At 35.1% G+C, this 26065-nt stretch overlaps 2 protein-coding genes across 6 annotated transcripts in view; one reads left to right on the top strand and one right to left on the bottom strand.

The window, feature by feature from the left end:
• Positions 1 to 5611, bottom strand: part of LOC122523146 (tyrosine-protein phosphatase 99A) — a 323865-nt gene extending 318254 nt beyond the window's left edge. For 3 of the 5 annotated variants that reach the window (XM_043644766.1, XM_043644762.1, XM_043644765.1), the window contains exons 1-2: positions 5365 to 5611; positions 2005 to 3238 (exon numbers count right to left, since the gene is read on the bottom strand). In XM_043644766.1, coding sequence (XP_043500701.1) covers positions 2005 to 2089 — 85 coding nt within the window. In that variant the 5' untranslated portion in view covers positions 2090 to 3238; positions 5365 to 5611. The remainder of the gene's footprint in view (positions 1 to 2004; positions 3239 to 5364) is intronic. The other 2 variants (XM_043644763.1, XM_043644764.1) reach the window with 2 other exon arrangements.
• Positions 5612 to 22677: 17066 nt separating this feature from the next.
• On the top strand, positions 22678 to 24018 carry LOC122523411 (GPI mannosyltransferase 1). The gene has a single exon (XM_043645131.1). The coding sequence runs from the start codon at positions 22770 to 22772 to the stop codon at positions 23919 to 23921; it is 1152 nt and encodes a 383-aa protein (XP_043501066.1). The 5' UTR covers positions 22678 to 22769; the 3' UTR covers positions 23922 to 24018.
• Positions 24019 to 26065: the final 2047 nt, after the last annotated feature.

The raw sequence follows: 26065 nt of genomic DNA, 5'->3' as shown, positions 1-26065 counted from the left end.
GTCTCTTTGTCTATTAATGAGGAAAATAATATATTTTTCATTGAATACATTTTTCCAAATTCATGGTTTCGTTAGTTAAGTATTCATTATTAACCAACAGATTTAATATACTCGTTAATGTCAGTCGCATTTTCCAGCAACCACCAGAAATACTGTATAGAGCTACGAATATTACGAACAAGTGCAAGTTAATGCTTGCGAACGGTCTGATTAAATTCAGGTTTTGAGCTACGTGGTCCGACTTGCGGTAATGAGATTTCACGTTACACTTACGTCTCTCCCTAGGAAAACAAGCTTGCTTAATCGCTCTCGTTGATAAATTGTGATGGATCTCTTGATCACAATGCAATAATTATAACCTAAGACAGTTGCTTGCTTGTCAATGACAAAATTAAATATAAACGATTAACGTTAGATATTTTGGTTTATTAAAACACTCGTCAACCAATACGAGAATATGATAATTATTATTCTTAAATTAATGTGTTGTTGTTGTTATTATTATTAATATTATTATATTTTAATTAAATTTCACTTTGGTAGAATTTCGACGGAAATCGAGTAGGTGCAAGTAAACTTTGTAACGTCGTACCGTACGATAAGTTCTTACAGAATGGACAGCTAATTAAATCGAAGCCGATAAGGTCTCCCGCATAATTTATGCGCTGTCTACATTATATCCGATACAGAAGGTTGTTCGCTTTCGCGATAAAAGAAGCGTGCTCTCTCTCTCTCTCTCTCTCTCACACACACACATACACACACAAACGTAAAAGCAAGAGTTCGCGCGCGTGTGCAAGCGAGAAAGAGGCTATCTCGTCATCGTTGTTTACAGTTACGACGAGGGCAGCTTGCACGCTCGGTGTAAAGGAAAAGGTTAAAGTTATTCTCGAGTCGAACCCTTTTCCGGAACGTTGCATACATTCATATTTACAAACTTTTTTTCTCTCTCTCTCTAACTCCGAACCCTTACGACCAATCTTTCCCTATCTATCTACCTTTTTATATATCTATCTATCTATCTATCTATTTCTTTTTATCACGAAGCATAGCGCGCGAGCAGATATTTATCGCTCAAGAGTGCCGTGATTAAAAATGCTTTCTCTCCGTTATTTCGACGTAATATTTTTCTGCGTCTCGTAATAATCACCGTCACCGTCAGGAAGATTAAAGCAGAAGCTACGATTTTCACGGTAAAAGCATCGACGGCTCTCTATTTTCTCTCTCTCTCTCTCTCTCTACTTTTTGCTCTTTTTCTATTTCCTTCTTTTTTTCATTCTTTCTCTCCCTAAATTCTTCTTACGCTCGTATCAACGAAATATATATACTCGGATCAAAGTGACAGTCGTGTTATGCCTCTCCAAAAGCAAACCGTGCCTTTCCTTTTTCTCTATCGCACTCGAACAACCTTTTTTTCCATTCCCATCCGTTCCTGTTACACTTCAGGCGAACGATATTTCACGAGGAAACGTTATTTTTGCTATCGACATTGAGGTGAAAAGAACCACCCTCCTCATCAGGAGATGGTTCCGTCAACGATCGAAAACAGCGATCGTTAGCATCGACCTGGAACCTTAATTACGATCGATACCGATGAATCTCTCTCTCTCTCTTTCTCTCTCCCTCTCTCTCTATTTATCTTTCCCTCTTCCTTCTCTTTTCTTTTTCTTCTTAGTTTCGAGTCGAAAAGCTACGTTATATCCGTTGCACCATGCTACAAGTAACACTTCGCCACGTAACAAAAGTTACTTCATTATCGGAAAAGTTTGTTCGCGTTGGGTCCATCGTGAGCTGCCTTAGGGGATAAAGAAGAAATCTATCTCACTCATTCTCTCTTCCTTTTTGCTTATCCTTATCCAGCCTATGCAATATCCCGTCGTCATTCGAGAACTCGACGAATCTCATCGAATCGAATAGGAAAAAAAGGAGATTAGGGAAGAATAATAATCGGAAGGTGGTAAAAAAATGATTAGGTGAGCCAAAAAAGTAAACAATCTTACTCACCGAACAGTCCTCCAGCTGCTGTAGCCTTGAAGACGACCCATATGAGATAAGCGTAGATAATCCTTCCGCGTTTCCACGCATCCATGATGCTCGATGAATTTTATTGTCACCCTCCGCACGGTGCCACCGACGACGACAACGACGATGACAAAGTTAACCCTAATTCGATAAACGCGACTGTCGTTACGCGTTACCACCGTTGGTGGTTGTTGTTCGAGCATAGGCGTTATTACACGAATACATAAATACACACACGCGCTCTTAGTAGACAGGTCTCTCTCTCTCTCTCTCTCTCTATCTCACTCTCTCTTTCTTTCTTCGTAATATCTGCAACAATTTTTCTCTCTTCTATATCTAAAGCAGATCTATACTTTTAATTCCGATGCACACGCGAACCAACAACTCGAACGAATAACCGGTAAGATCGTGGTGAATCCATTTCACGCACATGTCCACCACGAGAGGAAGAGAAGCTCCGTGTGTCCGTGTGTGTGCGAGGGTTTTATCCGGGTCTTATCGCGCACAGTACAGTCCGTTTCATTGCTCAAAGTCGTGAATAGTTTATTGTATATATTTTTTTCTATAAATCACTTTTTTTTATCTCTCTCTCTCTCTCTCTCTTTTTAACACTTTTCCTTTATTTATAAGAGTTGGTTAGTCGGATCTATCCAAAAACACTAACGATTAAATATTATCTTAAAATCGTCGTGACATATTATATCGACACTTCTTCTCATCGTTTAGATTCGCGTTCGCGAATGAAAAGCGCGCGACTCCGACGACGCGCTCGCGACGATCCGGAGGGTGCATTTCGCAAGTTTACTCACGTACTTCTTCTTTTCAATTTGTAAGTTCCGTAAAGTTGGTTCACTTTTTCTTGAAAAAAAAAATTTATATATATATATATATATTATCACACTCGAGAAGAGACCGACAAAGTTTAATATCCTTCCTTTCGTTGTTTCGTTAACAAAAAAAAAGAGGAAACCTTGAAGTTTCGGTCACTGCCGGAAATGATGGTATATACGTTTAAGTTCGTCTTCCTCACAGGTAAACACGTTCGAAAATCTTCTAAACAAATCTCATCGATCTCATTTAACTTGTACACAATGTAACTCGATTAAAAATCATCTCGAAAAAAGTTCGTCGTAGAAATTGATTAAATGTAGGATCTCTCTCTCTCTCTCACTCACTGTAAAATGTTTCGACAATGAACTCGCGGAAAAGAGAAACTCTGAAGAAGAAAAAGAAGATGAAGGAGAATAAAAAGAAGAAGAAGAAGAAGAAGCGAAACCGGTCGGTAACTTCCGTGGTGATCATTCGCGGAGAATCGTTGAAAGTCTTGCAAGCACTGAAAATACTCGCGACGTTGGAACTAGTAGCCGAGCCGAAGGAACGGAACAGAACAGCAACTCGCAAACTCGCAACTCGCTAAGGCGAGACCGATCGAGCGAGGAGAAAAAGAGAGTTGCGCTCGGACGAAGAATGAAAGAGAGGAAAGGAGAGATAAGCAGAGAGAGAAAGAGAGAGAGAGAGAGGAGAGAGTAAAAGAAAAAGAAAGAATAAAGAAAGGGTGGTGGGGGTAGAAGGAAGGACGGAGGGACGAGGACGCGAACAGGGCTGGTCGTCGAACCGGTTTCACTCCCAGAGATCGCAACGGGCCAATTGGAAATACCACTGACAATGAGTCCACCCAGCTTGGTCGTTTTACGATCTCCTGGCGTTCTTCACCTAACGACGATGACGACGACGACGAGGACAACGACGACTAGAACGAGAAGAAGGACTAGGACGAAAACGAGGACGAGGATGTTCTTTGAATGATCGCGATAATAGAACGCAATCGAGCGTGGATCCGGTCCGACCACTGTCAGGTGACTCCAAGGAAGCTGAATCTCGACTTCGATATGCTTTCGACCGTGAAGAAAAAAAAACATGTCTTTCCTACAATTCGATCTTCTCTTAACTTTCAAAAGAATCCTTTTGTTTTTCTTACCATCGGTTCTATCATTTTCCTCTTACTCTTTATAAATGTTTGTTGAAATCGTTCGAATGTAACTTTTCTTCTCATTTTTATTTACAATTCCAATTTTTCGATATATGTATGTTCAATTAATTTCGAAAAAGTAATAATAGCGAAAGAATATATGAATTTTGACAATATAAGTAGATATAAAAATAAAATACCGAATCGTTTATAATTTGATATATATGTGCGTTTATTTTATTTTATATTTTCGTCGTGTTCCAACAAACATCACGGATAGACACGGCCAGTAATATCAAAATACGAAAAACGAGAAAGACAATTTTTTCACTTCCACCTCCTACTCCTTCTTCATCCATGTATATCGACGTCCCTTTGCGATCGTTCGTGAACAGTATTCAGTTTCGGTTGTATAACTGTCGTACACGCGATGCGTCATGATGCACCGGTTGGCGCGTTAATTTTCTAGTTTTTTTATACGACGTAACTTCGCGCACAGTCCTGACAAAATATTGCATCGGCTTGAGGATTATCAAATAAACGAACGGCGGTGTGTAAGCTAAATCTCCAATTATTTATCCCTTGACTGATTAATAAACATTGCTTTCGTCGAGCATTTAATATTTTACACTAAGCTTAGTTTCATCCTATTTTTCTCTCAACTCTATAAAGAAAAGGATAAGAAAAATGAGGGTAGAAACGAGGAGACTGGAAAAAGGCAATTACTAACGGTCCACGGAGCGTTGAGATTAATTAATCGGTTTGGCGAGCGCGTGAACGGCACCTTCAGCTAGTCACCTCGCGTAGTAGGATTTAAATGTTCTCTCTCTCTCTCTCTCTCTCTATCTATCTATCTATCTATCTATCTATCTATCTATCTATCTATCTATCTATCTATCTATCTACCTATCTACCTATCTAACTATCTATCGATCTAACTATCTATCTATCTATCTACCTATCTCCCTCTCCCTCCCTCCCTCTGTCTCTATCTTTCTCTTTGCATCAGCGAGTTAGAGTAAAAGAAAGAAAGAGAAAGAATGACGTGAGGAAAAAAAAAAGAAGTCGCCGAAAGAAAGTAACGACAAAAGTTAGTTCTTCGAGTATCCTGGCGCACGCTCGTAGAAAGGACCACGGTGAAAAGGGCTTTGGAGAAGCCGTTGACCTTGAACGGCGCGTTCTCTCGATCGTAGGTTCCGCGCGGGCTGCCCAACCGACGGAACGGGCTGGTTCGAAGCGATAAAGTAAACCGCGTTTTCTAAGAATCTCACTCTCTTGTTTTCTTGCTCTCTCTCTCTCTCTTTTCTCCCCCCCCACCCTTTCTTTCTCTTTATCTATAACTTTATATACATCATCGTCCACGAGACTAGTACCTCTTTAAACGACGATTAAATGACGTTTCAGCGTGTTTTAATCTTATTTTATTAATGCTCCATCAATTGTTATTTTTCTAGTTGGTTTCGTGAACAACGACGTATACAATACGAGTGTCTATCTTCCCTCTCTATTTCTTAGAGGATACACGAAGAACACGCGAAGTATAATCGGCAGAATGAAGAAGATCAGAGAGGCCGACACGCGACACTGCGCGTCCCGCAGAATCACGATCCGCACTGGTACGCCATCGAGCGTTAGGGAAAGTTCGCTTACGCTCGTGCTTCTCTCTTTCTCTCTATCTCTCTCTCTCTCTCTCTCTCTTTCTTTCTCTCTCTCTCTCTCTTCTCCCACCCTACGCGGACAGGACACAAGCGCACACGTACGCGCGCCGCCGCTGGCTTCGCGCGCAGCAGCTACACCCCCACCCTTAGAGAACGTTTTGCTTGGGGTGGGGACCAACCGATAGGGTGCGCACCTTTGCTTCGAGTAAACGAGTGAGTGAGAGAGAGAGAGAGAAAGAGAGACGGTGATAGAGGAATAGAATGGAATAGAAGAAAGAGTTAGAAAGAATATGAGCAGGCTCTCTTGTCGATTTTCTACTTTCTTTTTTTCTTTCTTCCTTCCTTCCTTCCTTCCTTCCTTCCTCTCAACCTCTTCTTCTTCTCTCTTTCAAGCATCTCCTCACCCTCCCACTATTTTCTTTTTCACTTGTTACCTTTTTCTTTCTCATCTCTCTTTCTCTCCATTCTCTTTTCTTCGGATTACGACACGCTACATGACGATTTCGGACGAAAACATCGTCGAGTGGTTGCTCGAAACCTTGTCTGAAGGATCATAAGGAAAGGCACCCTGAAGAAAACGCGCTGCCATGCCCGTCGGGCAAAAAGGGATAAGCCCAAATGAAAAGTGAGGATACTTTACTGCTTACATTTTTGCGACAAAGATCTCACCCTGGCAACGTTCGCCACAGGATATAATCCTAGGAACGGAGTGGAGAAAGGGTGAATCCTTGATATTTTCGAATATCATTTTTCACAGCGCGATAGTCTCCTCCTCCATTTTATTTCTTTCGTTCATAGTCATCGCTCTATTTCTTTAAAGTAATCGGTTCGTTTGCTTTGTTTTTTCCTTTCTTATTTCTTTTTTTATTTTTTTATTTTTTTCATCGCAAACAGCGAAAAATAATAACTTTCTTTGAAATTTCTTAATGATATTGATAAAAAAAAATGATTGAAAAACAATCCTCGGAAGAAAACGTTACAAAGGATCTGTGTTTACCTATTCGTATTTATTCATCCATCGATGAATTGTTTAGAAACCAACGTATAAGCAGATCCAATACGGCGCTTACATCCTAATCTTATAGATTTCTCTCCGTTTACTCGAGTATATCCGGAAAATTTCCTTTAAAGAGGAAGCAGACCGGAACGAAAGAAGAGGGACATAAGAGTTTGAAATCCTTTTCCTGCGTGGCTAGCCAGCTCATTCGCATCCGTGGCCATAGTAAAGAGAAAGAAGAGAACGAAATAAGAATAATTTAAGCGCAATTGGATAACGTATCGTAGTCAAGGTTGGAAGAAGGGAACGCGTGTATTGAAGGATCCAGCTGGAAATTGGAAGTCCGTTCTCGGTCTGACCATACACATTGAGAGGAAGGTCAGATTGGAACACCTAATCCAATGTTTTACAGGTTTACTGATTGCGGTGGAGCAATGTGCAACCCTCTCTCTCTCTCTCTCTCTCTCTTTCTTTCTTTCATTCTGTCGCTCCCTTTCCTCTTATTGCCCCTGGATAGAATCTACCCCTTTCACCTTGTCTCCATTCTTCTCTTTCTCTCTCTTCTCCTCCTTTCTTCTCTCTTAACCATCCCATTCTTATCCTCGTCGCTTTGTCTCGCATCCTGCCCTAATTCTTCGACAAATAAACGCATCATTGAGCAGCCGTAGATTTACCAATCAGAGAAATGCCTTCATACGGAACGACAGAAGCCGTGCGGAAGCTCGATTCGCGATTCGGAATAGCAATGAAAGCGGACCTTTAAATCCAATCGTTCTCCACATCTGTTCTCCTCTTTCCCTCTCTCACTCCCTTTCTCCCTTTTTTCCCCCCTACCACCTCCGACTCGTCGTGATTCTCGATCATTCGAAACGATATGTCGTATCCTTTTTCCACCCCCCTCTGTCTCTAGTCGTCCATCGATACATATTAAAATACGTTCCACAGTGATATGGTTTCGTTTTTCCTCTCGAATTTCACTCCTCTTTTCATTTTCCCTTTTCCCTCTTTATCTGTCCTTCTCTCCCTCTTTCCATATTGCCTGCTCAAACTGACATTTTTATATATTTATTTCTATTCATATTTACATATTTATATTTATTTATTTATTTATTTTTATTTACGGGATAAACCTATTAGTACCTAAATTTAATAAAAGAGATCAAGTAAAAAAGAAAAAATAATAAATAATATATATATATAACAAATTAATAAAAATAATATAAATAATAAATAATAAAAATATATATCATAAATAAATAATAAGTCATATACGCTAATAAGAACTAAAGATTTGAATTTAAAGAGAAACTTTAACGAACATCTGTTCATTATGCTGTAATGAGATCTTTAACTAACAACTAGTGAGATGTTTACTACCGACATTAAATACACCGTCTCCACGCTTAAACGAGTAATTTTATTTATAACAGTCACGCCTGTAAACATTTAAATTGTATTTCAAATCGCTGAGCTTGATCCTTAGGCCCACGAGCATTTTGGTAATAGATCCTCGGTGTGAAAGTAAGCTTTATGAAAAGATGATTTTTTTGACAATTTTAGGTATGCCATTAAAAAATCCTTAATGATTCCTTAATAATTTTAAACGATCTTGTTGTACCTTTTTGTCCTGACTGATGTGAACTGGACCAGAGTATTTAAATTTATTTTTCAAAATAGAGAAAAATAACTTCATGTTTTGAGCCAAGAGTGAACAGGACGAACTTTTTTAGGACATTTTCTGCCTATTCTGATAAGACTGAAGAAACTAAATGAAAATTTAATAATTTAAATTGAAATATCTTAATTATGAATAAAAACTAATATAAGAAAACAATGAGGATTTACGGGGACAAAAAATATCGCAAATTTTTTCTTTACCTCTTGTCATGATGTAGTCTCATTTATCAGGGTCCGAAATTTCGCTAATAGTCTCGTCTGCATTGTCTCGCGTGTGTTTACGGTCTCATAGTGACATCGTCGGAATTCCTCTTCCTTCACCTCCACCGATACCACCTCTACCACCCACCTCCTCTATCCTCCTTCTACACCGACTCGTGCGACGTATTCGCGAAGGAAAGTCGAAGGGAAGAAGACAGCCAACACAAGCGAGACAACGATAATGCACACTTCTTGCACAACGTTGCACGCTGCGTTAGTTTCATGGATGGATGGATAGACGTACGGACGGATGGACGGACGGATGGATGGATGGACGGACCGAAGGATGGATGGATGGATGGATGGATGGATGGATGGATGGATGGATGGATGGATGGATGGATGGGTGGCCGAAGGGACGAACGGATTTCTGCGCTATCGATTAAGCGGAAGAAGTACGCGTGGCGGCTTCTGCCTGTATTAGTAATATCTATGGCTGTGTATATGTACATATAATATATGTGTGAAAATGTGTAGAAGGAGTGTAACAACGAAGAGAACGTTTGTTGAAGGCCGGCGCTGCATCGGCCGAGGCCGGCTAGATGTAAGCCGATGAAGACGAATGATAACGTCATTATTTTTGCAACGTTTGCAACGCAGCACTGACTCTCGAGTACTTTTCAAAGCTTGGAGAATCGCATTTCCAGCGAATTAAATGGTCTCCAACGTCAGCCGGCCGTTTAGCGAGCTTTAAAACGTTCAACTAAAAGTCCCCTGCAACGAGTCAATTCTATTTCGCTATCATCTCGGATAAAACGCAAAAAGTAGATCGATTAAGTAATAATATTTCTTTAATATTCTTTTTATTTTGATATATTTCATCCTGGATACGATTCGGTCTTAACTAAGTAAGAGGAAAAGAGATCTCTATGAGAGATAGAGTATAACTATACCGTATTTTCATTACATCAGCCAGCGGCGATATGCAAGACTCATAAATTTCAATCCAGTAGTCTTCCTTTTTTTTCCTTTTCTCTCTTTTCTTTTCTTTTCTTTTCTATTTTTTTATTACTTCTCTCTTACACAATGCCTAGAAAAGTTTGTAAGAATAATATAAGTTAATTCATTTCTTTTTATTCTTTGAAAAATATTTTCCACACGAATGCTTCCTTTAATTTTTTGATTTCTGCCTCTGTAGTTCTCTACATTTTTTCCGAGATTACTTCATTTTTCCGCAAGCCTTTTGTTTTCTTTTTTTTTTTTTTTTACTATTCTTCTTAAATAGTCAGAACGTTGGAAAAGAAGTAGTTACGCCTAAATCAAACGGTAGTCTCTCAAGACGATCTCCTCGATGTCTGGAAACGTTGGTCTTATCCACTTTCCAATGGTGCACAGTGCAATTAAACCCGTGAGCAGAAACTATCGATTTTTCCGTCGTGCTTATCTATTTCCCTTGGGAACCAGACGAGAGATATACGGACAAGGCGAAAAGCTTTTCTCAATTAAGAAATAATATTGCCGATCTTTCGATGTGATGTGTCTTTAGAAAATAAGCGGATATATAAACGTAGGATAAATTCGTATAGTCTACCAACTTTCGCGAATTTTTCAACTTTTATATAGACCCCCACCCTCCCTCCCCTTCCCCGTCCTTTTTATATATTTTTAACTTCTTTCTATATATCCTTTGGTAACTATCATTTTTGATCCCTTCAAGATCGACAATTTTTACGATGATCGAGTATTCTTTATCTCTTTTCCAAAGTATTATTACCTACGTGTATTACGATAATACTTTACGATAAAATTCATTTATAGACGATTGTTCGAAGATGATTTTTCAAAATGAGATCAAGATAATTAATTATTTCATGAAATATTTCATTTCAATAGCAAACATACTCTCAACGCTATCGTTCAAATCCTATAATCTCATCTAGAATGTGAAATGCGTTCTCTAAGACGATTGTCACTCGTGTTAATGAACCAGCTTACGATCTCGCGAATACGAAATGGACTTAAATCCCGTGAAAGCATCTATATAAGCTTTAGTAGTTCGATCATGTGTATCTACAATCGGCTTGTGTATTTACTCTTACGCGATGTAAGTGAAACTCCCTTACAAGATGTGAAATTAATTCGACGAAGTAAATGATGGAAAGCATTTTCATCGAAGCATTAAAACGTTTTCTTTTCAGTAAACGTTATAAAGTTTCATTCGTAACTTTCGAAAATACAATTCGTATCTCATACGCATTGATAATAACGAGCTTTAATCGTTCAAGCCAGTACGTTCTTACTTTTACGCAAAATGTTCCGGATTATCCTACGCGGCCAGCTTTTATCATAAATTCTCGTTTACGGGGGATGGGGTTGGAGGGGGAGGGGGAAGGGAAACCGTTTTTATCGGCGTAAAATAAATTCTGATATATTAAGTTGTAAAATGGGTTAGCATCTTGGATCAATTTTCTTTTTTTTTTTTCACTTTTTTCCTTTCATTTATTTTTCCATTACAGTTACGCGACATGTCGTTAAATAAGAGAAGTTTCAATGCTTTCTCGTAAATTATTTCTCTCTCTCGTAGTTTGAAATTAAATCATCCGTCAAACTTCATTTCTATACAAAAAAAAAAAAAACAAAATAATAATTACTTTTATTGTTAGTTAAAGATTGCGCGGAGGATGTGAAAAAGTTATGGAATTCGTAGCGTATATTCGCTTATCACGTGTTTCCATTTTCTTTTACTTTTCCCTATTTGTTATTAATCACATCTTTCAAGGAAATTCCGTTAATGTGTGAATTTTAGGGCCAAGCATAAAGCTCTCTCTGTACGTGGATAACACCGTGCGTTTTAATCACCACGTGCGGTCGCGCTATATCACGTCAACGCGTTCGTCCATGGTGTCATAAAATGGAGGGTAATGCAGTACCCAGTGCCTTTTCAATATCCGCGGTTCAGCGGATCGTAAATGAACTTACGGTTCGACGTGCTGTAATCCCTAAGTTTACAGCACCATTAACAGGCCGTGCTACTCACGGAAAAAGCTCCATCCTCTTTCTCTCTTTCTCTCTTGTCATCCTCTTCTTCTTCTTCTTCCTCTTCTTCACCTCCTTCTTATTTTCATCCTTTTTCTTCTTATCCTTAAGCTTTTTCACTCGATAAGCTACGATCAAAAGCTTTTGGTTCTATTTGAAAAGTTTGTAATATGTTTGATACTCAACAAGCACTTGAACAAGTTTTCATTACCCCCTTAGTTTACAAAATACATACTTTTTGTATAAAAATTTGTTCTATAATAAAAATATATAATATAAGTTTATATATATTATTATTATATTATATCAAATCAATGATTATATTAAATGATATTAAGTTTTCCAAATATTTAACAAGACATCTGAGTCCCCCACAGATCAAACATTTTACGAATGATAATTACAAGAATATGTATGCAATGTGCATAAGATATTCAGGAAGGACACAAATATTCTATGAATATATGCATATCTGTCTCATATGTAAAAGATATTCAGTTTCTCAGTGGTAATTTTGCTTGACCCTGGCGAAAGCAGTACATAGCAAACTGTTTTTCCCGCAAGTTGATAAAACTGAAATGTAAGATAAGAAAAAGAGAAGGAGGGAGAAAAAAAGAAAATCAAACAATTGTATATTTACCAATTATTTCTTTAACGAATTCATATTTACGAAATAATCTAGAAACTATCTGTAAACTTTAGAAACTTTATCTAAACGTTAAAGATCCCGCCGTAAAGGAAAGAACATATTTCTTTATGATTTTATTCGAAAATGAGACTCTTGGGAAACTTGCGTGTTACCATAAAATTTCAGGCGTCGATTACGCGAGTTCGCCAAAGGAGTCGAGTGCCGCCACGAGTTCACTGAAGATCCTGTTAGACTTTCGATAAGCAAAAACTTCAATTCGATACCCGCGTTTCGTAGTAGTTGATAATTTAGTACGATTCAACTCGATGGGGACTCGAATGTATGTATGCATGTATGTGTACATACATATTTAGTTATCTACCATGAACGGTACAAGCCCTTTGAACTTTGCCATCCGTTCTCGAACAACGTATCGCTACCAACGTTTATGTTTAATGTATGAATAAAAACTTAGAGAGTGTAGGTACATATATTTCTTGTGCGTAGGGGAAAGGTAACTCGAACGATTTCTTCTCTTTCTTACTCTACTATTACTACTACTATTACTACTACTACTACTACTACTATTATTACTACTGTAACCAACACCTCAGTAGTTGTACTAGCAGCAACACAAACCTTTTATCTCCATTTCAGAATACGTGTCTTATTGGCGAAAGGCGAGAGGCTTCGAAATGAAGTAAGAGCGTTTTCTTCTTTCGTATTGCCAATTCATTCTCACGAAGCTTCGAGAAGAAACGAACGGAGTTCTTGAAGGAGTTTGAAGAGGAGAAGAAGGAGGAAGAGGTTGGCTCCTAAAACGATGTAAACTGCGGAAACGTGCAAATAAGTAACCCACGAACCGCGAAGCTACCGACCTTCAACGTCTGATAAATTGTTCTCAGGTCGGAGGTTAGCGCTATTCCGAAGGATGAATGTGCACTAATATGCGGCTGCGAATAACTCGGTGAAAGTTCTTCGTTACTCTCTCTCTCTTTTTCTTTCTCTTTCTCTTTCTCACACTCTTCTTCATTCTTTCTCATTCTCTCTCTCTCTCCCTATTTTTCTCTTTCTCTTTTATTCCCAAGGGAAAAATTTCTATCGGAACCCGTGGGATCTTTTCGAAGCTACAGAAAACGTTCGCGAAGCTTTAGTAATAACGTAATATGGAAAGTACTTTCCCGTATGAGCTCTCGAAATGAAGCTTTAACTAGGAAACGTAGCAACGTCGTCAGGCGAGAACCGATTCGATCAAATTCACCTTCTATCTAACGCAGAATATTTGATCAAATCTCTTGGAAACTTCCAAACGTACTATATCCTTTTTACTTTTATTCTGCCACCTACTGCTACAACCTGCACCACCCCCCTCCTCCTCCTTATGAAAAATCTCGCGCTACATCGAACATTATAAAATGATGATTCATATGCTCGGCACGTTCCAAGAACGATAGCTATTGGGAATCCTTTTTTGTTAAAGCGAACTTTCCCGAGCTTGCGGAGCCACGTTACCCGTTTGCGAAACTGAAAAACAGCTTTACAAACAAACAAAATAACCATGGAACAGTGATAACAATTCAGGACGGATTGAAATTGAAAAACAATGAAGCCAGTTTTGAACTCCCATACGTGCAACGAACAATAATCGCGATCTCGCTAAGAAAATATTAACGGTTAAGAGAAAATATAATTATAACCAAACAATAATAATAATAATAATAGTAATTACAATAATAATAATAAAAATAAAAATAAAAGTGAAATAATAAAAAAAATATGAAAGAATGAAACAAAAAAAATACATTTCTCCTCGTTGAAGGATAGAATTTAATTGGCGCGGGAATTTTAACAATGTGCGTCGACTCGATTCTCGAATTTTCCAAATAAATACAAGATCGATACATGATACATATATCTACATACATATTACTATACAGGAATATATAAATATAATATACAGATATAGAAATGCACTGGGTAACAATGCATACGGCTCTCAAATAATATTCGCGGCTATAACGTTCCGTCGTATTGTTGCATGCATTAAGCTTATTTATCAGAAGAACATAAATCTTTCCGTTAATCGTATTACCAGTAATACCGTATAAACTTGATCAAAAATGCGATATTGACCAATCCGATTTCGAATTGGAATTCCTCTTTTTAGTATGACAAGTCCGAAGAAATGATCTCATTTTTTAAATACAAACAATATAAAATAATAATTATTATACATATTTAAATAATAGTAATAATAATGATGATAATAATAATGGGAAAGGAGAAAAAGAAATAGAAATACAAATTGAATAGAAAAGAAGTTTCTTTGACGAGCTCGAAATAAAATAACTAATTGCACGAATGATAGAGGACTCTGACGTTTCTTTTCTTCTCGACGATATTCTTTTTCTATGTACACGTTTCTAAAGTACCACGAAAGCTTAACGAACGTAATGAAATTATCGTTTTACCTTTCCCCGCGTGAGAAAAGTGAAACTGGCTAAACTGTAAGGAGGCTTACCTGCCGTGAAACGAGCTATTTACAAGGAAAACGTGTATGCGAGTTACATTTCTCTGTCTCTGTCTCTCTCCCTCTTACTCTGTCTCTCTCTCTCTTACTCTGTCTCTCTCTTTCTTTCCTTTCTACTTTTTTATTCTCATTGTAAGAACTTTCATGTTAGTCCCTGCAAAAAGACACTTTAAAGCATCATCCCTGCGTAAGAGAAAAATACAAACGGACGAGTTCGTACTTACAAATTGAGAGCGAATGGAATTAGATTTTTAGTTAAATTTTCTCACTAATCTACTGTTACTTTCTTTCTCTCTCTATTCCAACTCTTACCCTTTATTTTCTCTTTCCAAAGATAATATCAAAGATTAGAATAAATTATATCTCTCAAGATTTTAAAAAAAAAGGTCAAACTAATAAAATGTAATATCATTATTATATATTATTTCGAAAACTCTTTTATGAAAAATGGACATTTCCCAAATTTTTGATGACATTAAATTGAAAAACTCGACACATTAGATTTACAAAAATATCAATACATATATGAAATATATATATATTATAATATAACAAAAAAGAAAAAATCCCTAAAATTTAGAAGAAAAAAAAAAGAAAGAGAGAAAGATTGAGTGACGAGATCGAACGAAAGTAGAGATCTAAGAAGATAAAGGGTGTTCCGAGCGAAAGCGATGTTTGAAACGTGGTTAATAAAATCGCATGAATATTCAGTACCCGGGGAATTGAAGTTCCAGCAGGATCGAAACAAAAAAGTCGTTCGGATTTTCCGTTACACGCTCCCGTCGCTCCGGAAAATTGAACTTTTAGAATCCGCGTGGATAATTCTTTCCGTTCCTCTCTCATTCCCCCTTCCATTTTTCCCCTTTCCCCGTTTCACTCTCTTCCTCTTTTATCCACACATACATTCTGTCGTTGCTACTCTTTTTTTCCGACGCCAGGATTTCGAAATTCAACATTGGCTATAAAAATCCGAGTAATATTGGTTCTGTCGCTCCTTTTTAATCGTCGAATATTACCTTTTCCATTTCTCTCTCTCTCTCTCTCTCTTTCTCTCCCACTCTCTTTCTACATATATATAAATATATATGTATACATGGAGCGTGTGTATAGATATGCATATATTGTATCCATGTATGGGAACGGTAGCTGAGGCTGCTTCGTCGGCAGCTGAAAATATCGTTTGTGCCGATTTTGACCAGAGTCATCGCCGTGCTTGATTTTTTGAATGAATAAAATAGAAGAAAACGCCATTCTGCTTGGACGTTTCATTCGACCAGTCGAAGTTGAACATTCCAAACTCTTTATATTTTCTCAATATTTTTAAATTTGTATCGATACGAAATAGAGAGAAAAATTAAAGAAATTAAATAAACAAAACTACAAAATCATTCTGTGTGTGTGTGTGTGTGCACGAGTTGTACACACGCTTGGAATCTAACTTCCTTATCTCATTCTTCTGGTTACAGTTATATTTTCGTATACTAGTAAATTAAATTTATTTCTTCTTTCTTTAAGGATCTGTTAAGAAAAGTATTTGACTTTTTAATGAGTTTACTTGGATTTTTGATCTCTTTATATCGGCGAAAAAAAGTCTTTAAATGAAAATATGGCGTATCAAGGACGATGCTTCACGTTTCGGCTTGAAAGAGAATTCTCGTATATATTAAACATCGTTTGGTGGCGTCTATCGAACATTTCAATGCAAGTCAACGCTTCTTTGCTTGCGAAACAAACACCAGCAATTTAAAGATCCTTCGAAAGACTAAATAGAGTCAGCAAGGATACAGATTCCATCCGGCCTTGCTCTTTTCCTCTTCCTTCTTTCACCCTCTCTCTCTCTCTTAAACTTCCTTCCTCTTTCTTTTCCTATCCCCATTCTCTCCCTTCTCTACACCCTAGGGTCTCTCCTACACATCGACCCAACCCTCTACGTCTCCTCGTAATCCTCTGTTTTTCTCACCATCGAGAAGCTAAGATTTTTCTCGTTAATTGGTTCTCCGTGCTTCTCTTTTTATAATAACGATCGCATCAATGTTAATTATCAGATAAGTGGTAAAGAGAAAGGAAAAAGATTATCAAGAAGTAAATTGTTCTTTCTATTCCATTATTCCTTTTGTTTCCCTATTTTTTACTTTTCTCTCTAACTACTTCGACGATTACTTCTCGAAAAATATCTAAAGAAAAGAAGTGGTTAACTCGAAAATAACGTCGAATTTTTTAAACCAGCTAAGATATTCCAGCTGTCTCTTTTATTCTCTCCATTTTATGTCCCAACTCCCTCACTGAATTTTCTTAGATTGATGTTAATAAATCATTGACAACCTTCAATTATAGTCCAAGGTAAATGTAACTTACACGACATCCAATGCGTTGAGCACCAATGTAAGCAAAGAGACGAATAACTGTTTAATTAAACTTTCACAGTCGTCGTCGTCGTCGTCGTCGTCGTCGTCGTCGTCTCCCAGTTTCTAAGCTTACCTCTACCTGGTAATTAGGCTTGCGGCTCGCCGTGAGAAGCGTGGTTAAATAATTGAATCTTCCGTGTCTGCATGTGGCTTATGGGTACCGTTAGGTCCTTCCTCACGACTACCAAAATTCATAATGCATCGTCGTTCGTCGAACGAACGCTTTCCGTTAAGTAGTATGCCGATTCGATCGAAGAAAATTCAATTATTACCTGGATTGCGATGTGAAGATGAACTTTCGATCGCGAATCATCCTCAGTCAGTTGGTACAAAATTACTAATTTATTATAATTTACATTGGAAAATTTAGAAAACTTTTTATTGAATTCGATAATTATGTGAATAGAAAAAATAAGATTGATGAACAAATAAAAAAAAACTATATTCAATATAATATTATCATTATTTTTTGTTATATTTTCCATTGTATTTGTTCATGCAGGTTATGTCAATCGGATAGTGCGAATCACTGTGAATATTTAACTGACAATGAGACGAATAGTAATCTCTCTTAATCTCTCCTTCTCAATCAATCCATTCTCTCTCTTAATCAAGAATCAATTTATTCGTTAATAGCTTTACAAACTCGCAATGTACAGATGATAATTGTTTAACACTCTCATTGAAATATCGTGTCTCTTATCAACGAAATCGATATGCGGGCTTATTAACAAACGATGCGATTTATCTCTTATTTCTACAGTTACTTTGACATTTCTATATTTAATATTATTCATCGAATCGATAAACAGAATTCTACGATTTCGCAGTTATTATTCTAGAATATGAAATTACATTGGAGAAATGATTTGATTTTATATAAATTACGATGGTTTTAAACATGAAATCTGTCCTAGTTCGTGTATTTATTTCATCTCATGCGGTGCGGGATCATTTTAAAAGTCCTACCTCTTAAATAGTTTTCCTATTTTTTATATATATATATATATTAGTATGAAGTATTTCAATAATCCGAAGATCATTTCGTTCCTCACTTTTGCATCTCTTTTATTTTTATTTTTTGTCTTTATTTATTTTTTTGTTTTTTATTCTGAATAAAAACTTTCCATTTAAAGCTAGAGAAACTTCTATCAAATTAACAAGGGAAAAAAGAAAACTTTACATCAAAAGATCGTCGAGATATTCACGTTGACGAATGGTTGCTTATCCAAAGGTGCATTTTGACGAATTTATATGCTAATTTCGTGTGTCCGTCGAGTTTAGGATTAACTTTTCGTTCTAGTTAGTGATCGTTGCAACGGTTCTCTTTTCTCTTTCTTTCTTTCTCTCTCTCTCTCTCTCTCTCTTTTTCTCTCCCTTTCTCTGTCCCTTTGTGTTTTCTCTCACCACGAAACAAAGTCTAGAATATATCTCGTTCGTAATGTAGCAGGACTGTCGTAAGCATTGTGTTTTATTTCATAACGAGTCCTCAACGATGATTATGTATAAAATATCTTCAAAATCAAGGTACACACACACACACACACACACACTTAATTTTCTTTTTTAATACAAAAATATAATTCATGTTTCGAATAAATCTTACAGAAAAAAAAACTTGTGATTTTTCTTATTATTTACGCAAAATAATAACTTTGTATTGCGTTAAAAGAATATAAAAAGAAAATGACATAATATCATACTACACAAAGAATTTTTATAATTTGAGACTCGCCGATTCTCGCCAACCGAACGGAACTTTCTATCAAACTTGCCAGACTAACTTTTTAATCCGCTTCTACTCCAAACGATCGTTCCATCGTGTGAGATAGCTAAATGCAATTATTCTTCGTCTGCTCGATCAATAACCACCTGTTAATAATAATTTGTTAGAGAGCTTGGCAGCTGATCGAGAGTTCGCTCGCGGACATTAACCGCGAATTTAATTGAAGGGATAATGATATTAATACAAAAGCTAAACTTTCTCTTTCTACTATTTTTAATAAGTCATATCTTTTCTTTTTTGTTCTTTTTAATTTCATTTCGGTAGTATATCGGTCACGGCAAATTGGTTAAACAGACGGGGATGAACGTTGCACGTTTAAATCGTTCGTTAATACTTATACTAAATTAGACAACATTTTTTTGTCTAAAACCTGAATACTATTTTCATTTTATTTCATATAAATTAAAATTGAAGAAAAGGGTGTGTCCTTTATCATTGTTGATATATCCTAGACATTCTTTAAGAGCGAAATCCATTATCCTTAGAGAAGAAGAAAGAGGAGGAAAAAGAAGAAGAAGATGAGGAAGCTTTTCTCGTCCAAAAAGCTCGCACAACGTGTGAGCCTTACCTGAAAGTTTTATTGTTACTTGGAAACATCTTGCTTCTTCCCCAAGTATATAATTCCATTGTAGAACAATATGAAGGAAGAGGAAAAAGAAGAATGTTCAATGTACGTCACCAAAAACCTAAAAAAGAAAACAATCAAAAATACAAAGCGCCTAACGTTTCTAACTGCTCTGTGTTATTTTACCTCTGTAATTGTTAGGTTAAAAAAAAGTAAATGTGAAAAGAAAAATGACGATTATAACGGCAGCAATTTAATTGAAAAATTACACAATATTCAATTTAAATTTAAAATCAAATAATAATCGCTAAAAGTCAAATAAATTTTTTAATTAATAACTAAAAATTAATTAAAATTAAATTTAATTAAACAATTACACATCGGATGCATTAAAAAAGCATGTTAGCAAACAATTGTGTACTTGACAAGTAACTAGGACAAAGTAAAATAAGTTGTTCCAATTTTACCCGTCTGATTTCATGAATAAAACTATAACATAAATATATATATATGTCTGAGTTAAATCCTATCTTAAATAACTGTAAGACTACGTGTCAATGTTCCTCTTCAATGAAATGATTTTCCTCCCTCCCCACCACTAAAAAAATATATTCAATTAAATGGAAAATATAAAAATTAAATACTTGTCTTTCATTTTTTATCTTTTTAATTGTTTACCTTCGACAAATCTGTTCTCTCGTGCTTCGAGGAGCATATAAACGACGTGATTGCGTAAACAGGATAAAAAATAAATAACACGTAACATGTCCTCAGTAAAATCCAACGCTCGTACAATCTGAAACGATCATACAAATTTATTTGCGCGAAGAAACACGAAAGAACACGCATTCGACCCTCTTCTCCTCGTTTCGATAGGGTTCCGCTATAAAGGGATCACTTGGGGTCAGCTTAAGGCGATTTACTGTTTCAGTAAGTTTATTGTATAGATCATCGATGTGTATGCGTATGTGTAAGTTTATGCGCGCGTATGTGCACGTATGCGCGTGTAACCATCTAAAGTGTGAATTTGTTCGTATACGTAGCTGTAATAAAACTGACAAAGAAAATAAATTAAATAAAAATAAAATAAAAAAATAAAATAATATATAGAAGAGAACGTGGTAAGGTAAACTATCGATCCCTCGAAATGTCTCGTAATATTTTGCGATTAACTTTCTTTCCAAAACAAACTTCCCCCCTCGATTTTCCTCACCCCATTTCGATTCTATACAATAAATAAAAACTATACGTTCGACAGACATTTTTTTTATGACATATTTGTTATCGTCAGAAATTCTTTTTTAACGTGATCGAATATTGATTATTAATTGTCAATAAAATTTAAGCTTATCTTAAGTTATATCGCATTCTTATCGTATCGTTCATTCCTCTCTCATTCACACTCTCTTTCTCTCTTTCTCGTATACCTTCTGAAGAAAAGCTTTATCTAAATAGTTTTAAAATCGGATCGAAAAGTAGATTTCTAATTTATTTTACTCTACGTCGGTAATACTTTATATTAAGATTACCGACGGTAAATAGTATTAAGGTAGAAACTGCCATTTACAATGGTCGATATTTTAAAAATAGGAACCTACTAGTGCAGTTTTATTTAAACAATTGCATAAAAATTGAACTTTTAGACAACAATAGGCAGTAGCATCGATTATTTACAATTATTTTAATGCGCTAATGCATTTTTCTTATATTACTACAAAATTTTATCATCGAAGTCATTACTGTGCAGGAGCATTAAAATAATTACATAAAAATAATAAAAATGCTGAAATTAGAACGTTTTAATCTTAAATATTATGTATTATATGTATGACACCCTTTATACACATGCGCGACGTTCGAAAAGTCATATAAACAACATTTAATAAAAGTACTTTCATAGAGGACAATGTGCCAGTCTGAAGGGGAATTTCGAGGAAGACGGATGACAGTACATATACTCCGAGCTTTTTAACAACAATAGACATCTTTATCGATTAATTAACAATTATTTTAATTTAACAATTATAACAAAGGAAAACGAATGTAGGAACTAGTGTTTACGTCTTTGGTCGCTGCTAATACTTACGCGTGTGTCTCGCTCGATGGTTGGAACGGAAGAGAGCGAATAGCAGCGGTTATCATATACGTGGGGTTTTCTTAGTTATCAGTTTCGCCACCAGAGGAGTGACGGTAAAAGTGCCGGCGGCGCCAAACTTTGGCGTGACGGCCACATATTAAAAGACAGTAGCGACATCTTTGGGCTGCTTACCGACCGAGCACACGGTTAAAATTTTATGTGTTCCGTTATTATGGCTATCCTGTCTGAGAAATATTTTAACCTCATTCTGACCACGTCGATACTCTTGAAATTATACCGGTGATTTAAAAAACGAATAATAAATACAAAAGTTTATTTAAAAAGTCTATATCTCTGAATGACGACGACTGATCCGTGTAAAATACTTGCATGTAAATTGCAAAAGTGTTTAAAAGGTTTGTATTCTTAATGTTAAGTAAAGTTAGTAAAAAGTAAAGATTAAGATATTGGATTTTTGTTTATATGTAATTTATACGTATTTTAGAAAACGTATATCAAACTTCTCGTTGTGAAAATATTTTAGAAGATATACGACAATGTTGCATCAAGCATGCTGAAAATTCCATTGTATGTGATGGAATAGATAGATCCAAACCGTATGAACATAATACTGTTGATTATGTAAGTACTATATCATAGAAATTTAATTGAAATGATGATTATTTTACTTGTCAATTTATAATTCCTTTTTTAAAATAATTTCAGAAGAAAGTCATTAGATAAAATATGAAACGTAAAGTAAATATTTTTCATCGGTATCCGTTTCCTTTTATTTGTATAGGAACTATATTTTCATTATCGGTTATGTATGGTAGAGTTGTTTATAACATGTTCAGATCTTATTCAGAGGAAGAAATTGCTGCGTATGAGATAAAAAAACAAGAGTTAAAGGAGCGTGTTAGACTTATGAAATTAAAAGCAGAGTAAAATGGAGGCTGTAAAAAGTGCAAAAGATAGATTTAAAAAATATCCTTTATTAATAGCGCAATGCGAAGAGACTGCGAAACGGTATGCTATGTGTGTGTTAGAAAAAAAGACTCTTCGTAAAGACGACTGTAATGCAGAGTTTGCCCGTTTTAAAGCGTGCATTGTAAAAGCTGCTGCGAGTAAAAATACAAAATTATAAAAAATGTATAATAATTGAGAACTTGTATATCTTTGATTTGTGATTTATTGTAATTTTAATCTTAATCCAAAATGGATTTGTTATTTTTTCAAAAATATTGTTTAATTGCATTTTTTCTTAGAATAATATTAGTGGTGTATGCAAACTTTCATGATATTTATTTTAATGTGCCGTATACAGACATCGATTACGAAGTATTCACAGATGCTGCAAGGCATATTACCGAAGGTGATACACCTTTTAAGCGTCACACCTATCGTTATACACCACTGTTAGCTTTCTTTTTGATTCCAAATATCTACTTGCATAAAGATTTTGGTAAAATTTTGTTTTCTCTAGTAGACATCGTAGTGGCAGTGTTAATAAGAAGAATACTTACCCGACAAAAATGGAATAACAAGGTAGTAACTATTAGTGTATTTCTTTGGTTGTATAATCCACTTACTGTAGTGATTTCTACTAGAGGTAATGCTGATTCTTTAGCAGTACTACCAGTTATTTTAACACTAGATTTTTTACAAACGGATCAATTTTTTTTAGCCGGATTGATTCATGGATTTTCTGTACATTTCAGATTATATCCAATAATATTCAGTCTGGCTATGTTTCTATCTATTAATAAATATAATCGTTTTATACCGAGTTTAAATCAATTGAAATTTGTCATCGGATGTGCATTTTCTTTTCTCGCATTAACTGGATTTTGTTATAAACTTTATGGCTATGAATTTCTATATGAAAGTTTTCTCTATCATTTGATAAGAAGAGATGCGAAACACAATTTTTCAGTTTATTTCTACATGTCATATTTATCATCTGAAATCGAAATGAATATTATCAAAAAAATATTTATATTATTACCGCAAATAATGTTATTAATATCATTATCGTACAAGTACTCGGATAAATCTAATTTACCGTTTGCGTTATTCACTCAGGCTATGGTAATTGTAATTTACAATTCAGTGATGACGTCGCAATATTTTTTCTGGTTTTTATCCCTTTTACCACTTTGCCTACCAAATATTAAAATGAGCAACGGTAGATCTATAAATTTAATTAGTGCCTGGATTTTGAGTCAAGGTCTATGGTTATTTTTTGCTTATTTGTTAGAATTTCAAGGATTCAATACGTTTTTGTTTTTATGGATTTCAGGACTTTTATTTTTTGCTACGAATGTTAAAATTTTGATGGACCTTATTAAATGTTACAAGGCATCATAAGTATTCTTAAATTGTATCTTATAATGAGTTGTTTAGTTTGGTAGATTACCTAATTAACAAATAAAATGATGTATTTTCAATATCGTATTGAATAAAATTAATAAAAACAAAAACAAAAATAAAAATGTAAAAATGTTAATCCTTATTTTAAATAAACAAGATTTAATTAATATCTTCGTCATTCCTGTAAATCTATTATATTTTGTATATTTCTATAATAATTTCAAAGACACGATGATTTGTCACGTTTCTCTTATCTCGTTTTATTTTTGCAGGAATACAAAATACTTATTTACAGATAGTCTCGTAAAGTAATAGTGATAGATTCTTAAAAGGAATGTAGATATAGTAATGATACAATAATAGTAAATCTTACTGTGTAGTAATCTAGAGTAACTGTCAGCAAGAACATTTCTTGGATCATCTTCAGAAATATTTATTTTCTTCGCTTATGTAATCTAAGCTTGCTAATTAACGTGACGTCGATATCATCGGGTTATTCCGCGTTTTAAATTCATCTCGATTGTTTCAGGTGTTTCTTTTATTTTTCTTTTTGTTTTATTTATATTTATATTATATATATATGTATGTAAATATATATAATAATTTCGATGAATCTCGAATGAATCTATATGATGTATTCGTTAAAACGCGGATTTGAAATCGTTCAGACGATTTAAACCCAAATCACAGTACGCCAAGAAACAAATAGTAGACGTTTTTATATCTACATGTCACCATGGCAGATGATAAAGTGCAACATATAAAAATAGCATTTTCTTTCATTGCTTTCATTACAACTTACTGAACAATGTGTGCTATGTGAAATAATCTATTTTATTTTTTCCGTTTCCTCAATAGAATAATTGGTACTTGATTTTTATTTAAAGCATTTGTCGCTTTAAATAAAAATCGGACGAATAACGATAAAAGTAGAAGTTTCTAGCCCTTTTTTCTTTTCCTTCCTTTTTTTTTCTTCCTTCTTCTTTTATTATTTTTTTTACCCTACTAAAAATGGATTTCGGTCTACATACATTTATTAGCTGCTAATATTTTCGTCGTTATGTAATTATGTATGTATGTATGTATGTATGTAAATGGTAGAGATGTGTACGCAAGAGTTCAGATTTCGTCGATAAAATAATTTTCGATGTCACGGTTGATCTCAGAAAAATTCTTTCATCGAGAAACATAGAAACGCATTGTATTTCGAGGTACAGGAATAATAAATGAAAGATATAAGACATCGCAGCATTCGTGGCGTTGATCGAGTAGAAACGTTTGATTCTAAAAGCCTGCGAGGATATTCGGAAAAATATCTTTTACAAAGTGTATACACATATACAAGAAGAAGAGTGCAAGAAGAGTCTCGATTAATGATCCTACCCTCGTGCATTATTTATATTCCTTTCGTATATTTCTGAAAACGATGCAACAATCGATGCGTTCGGCGTATTTCGTTCTATTTTTTTTTTCCTATTCGAATCATTTTTTTTCTTTTTTCTTTTTTTTTTTTTTTGTAAATCTTTTTTTCCTCTTCTTTTCATTTCCTTTTTTCTTTTCTTACAAAATGTCCTTCGAGACAGAGTTCGCGAGTTTCTTCGATCAATTGTTGTTTCACGTCGATGAATAAAAAATGAGAAAAAAGAATTGTGATGTATGGTAAGAGGAAAAAAAAAACAAAATAATAGAAGAAATAATAAAAAAAAAAGAACCGAAAAAGAACGGTTTGAAAAACCTCGACAAATATTTTTACGTTTTAAATGAGGGAAACATCGTACGTACCACAAAGAACTACTATGGCAGATGTTTAATAAAATATAACAGTAGCGATATACATTGCACCCTATGAGAAAGTATAAAATAAACGGCACCTGTGCCTACATAAAGGATAAGCACATAAATCGGTTGAACTATAAATAAAATCGTTGACATTAATCAAATAGTAATAATTATAATAATATCTCGATATACAGTAAGACTTTGAAAAAATATACATCGTAATAACGACGCGCATACGAATTACGCTCTTATTTTTTTTCTATTTCTTTTAATCATCCCTTCAAAGATACATACGATCGAATTTTTATAACAAACGTCTATCATATAACTTAATTAAAATTATAGTATATATACTACATATA

Source organism: Polistes fuscatus, unplaced genomic scaffold (assembly GCF_010416935.1).
Source record: "Polistes fuscatus isolate 324 unplaced genomic scaffold, CU_Pfus_HIC Scaffold6, whole genome shotgun sequence".
NCBI lineage: Eukaryota > Metazoa > Arthropoda > Insecta > Hymenoptera > Vespidae > Polistes > Polistes fuscatus.
This window is presented reverse-complemented; position numbering and strand designations above follow the sequence as displayed.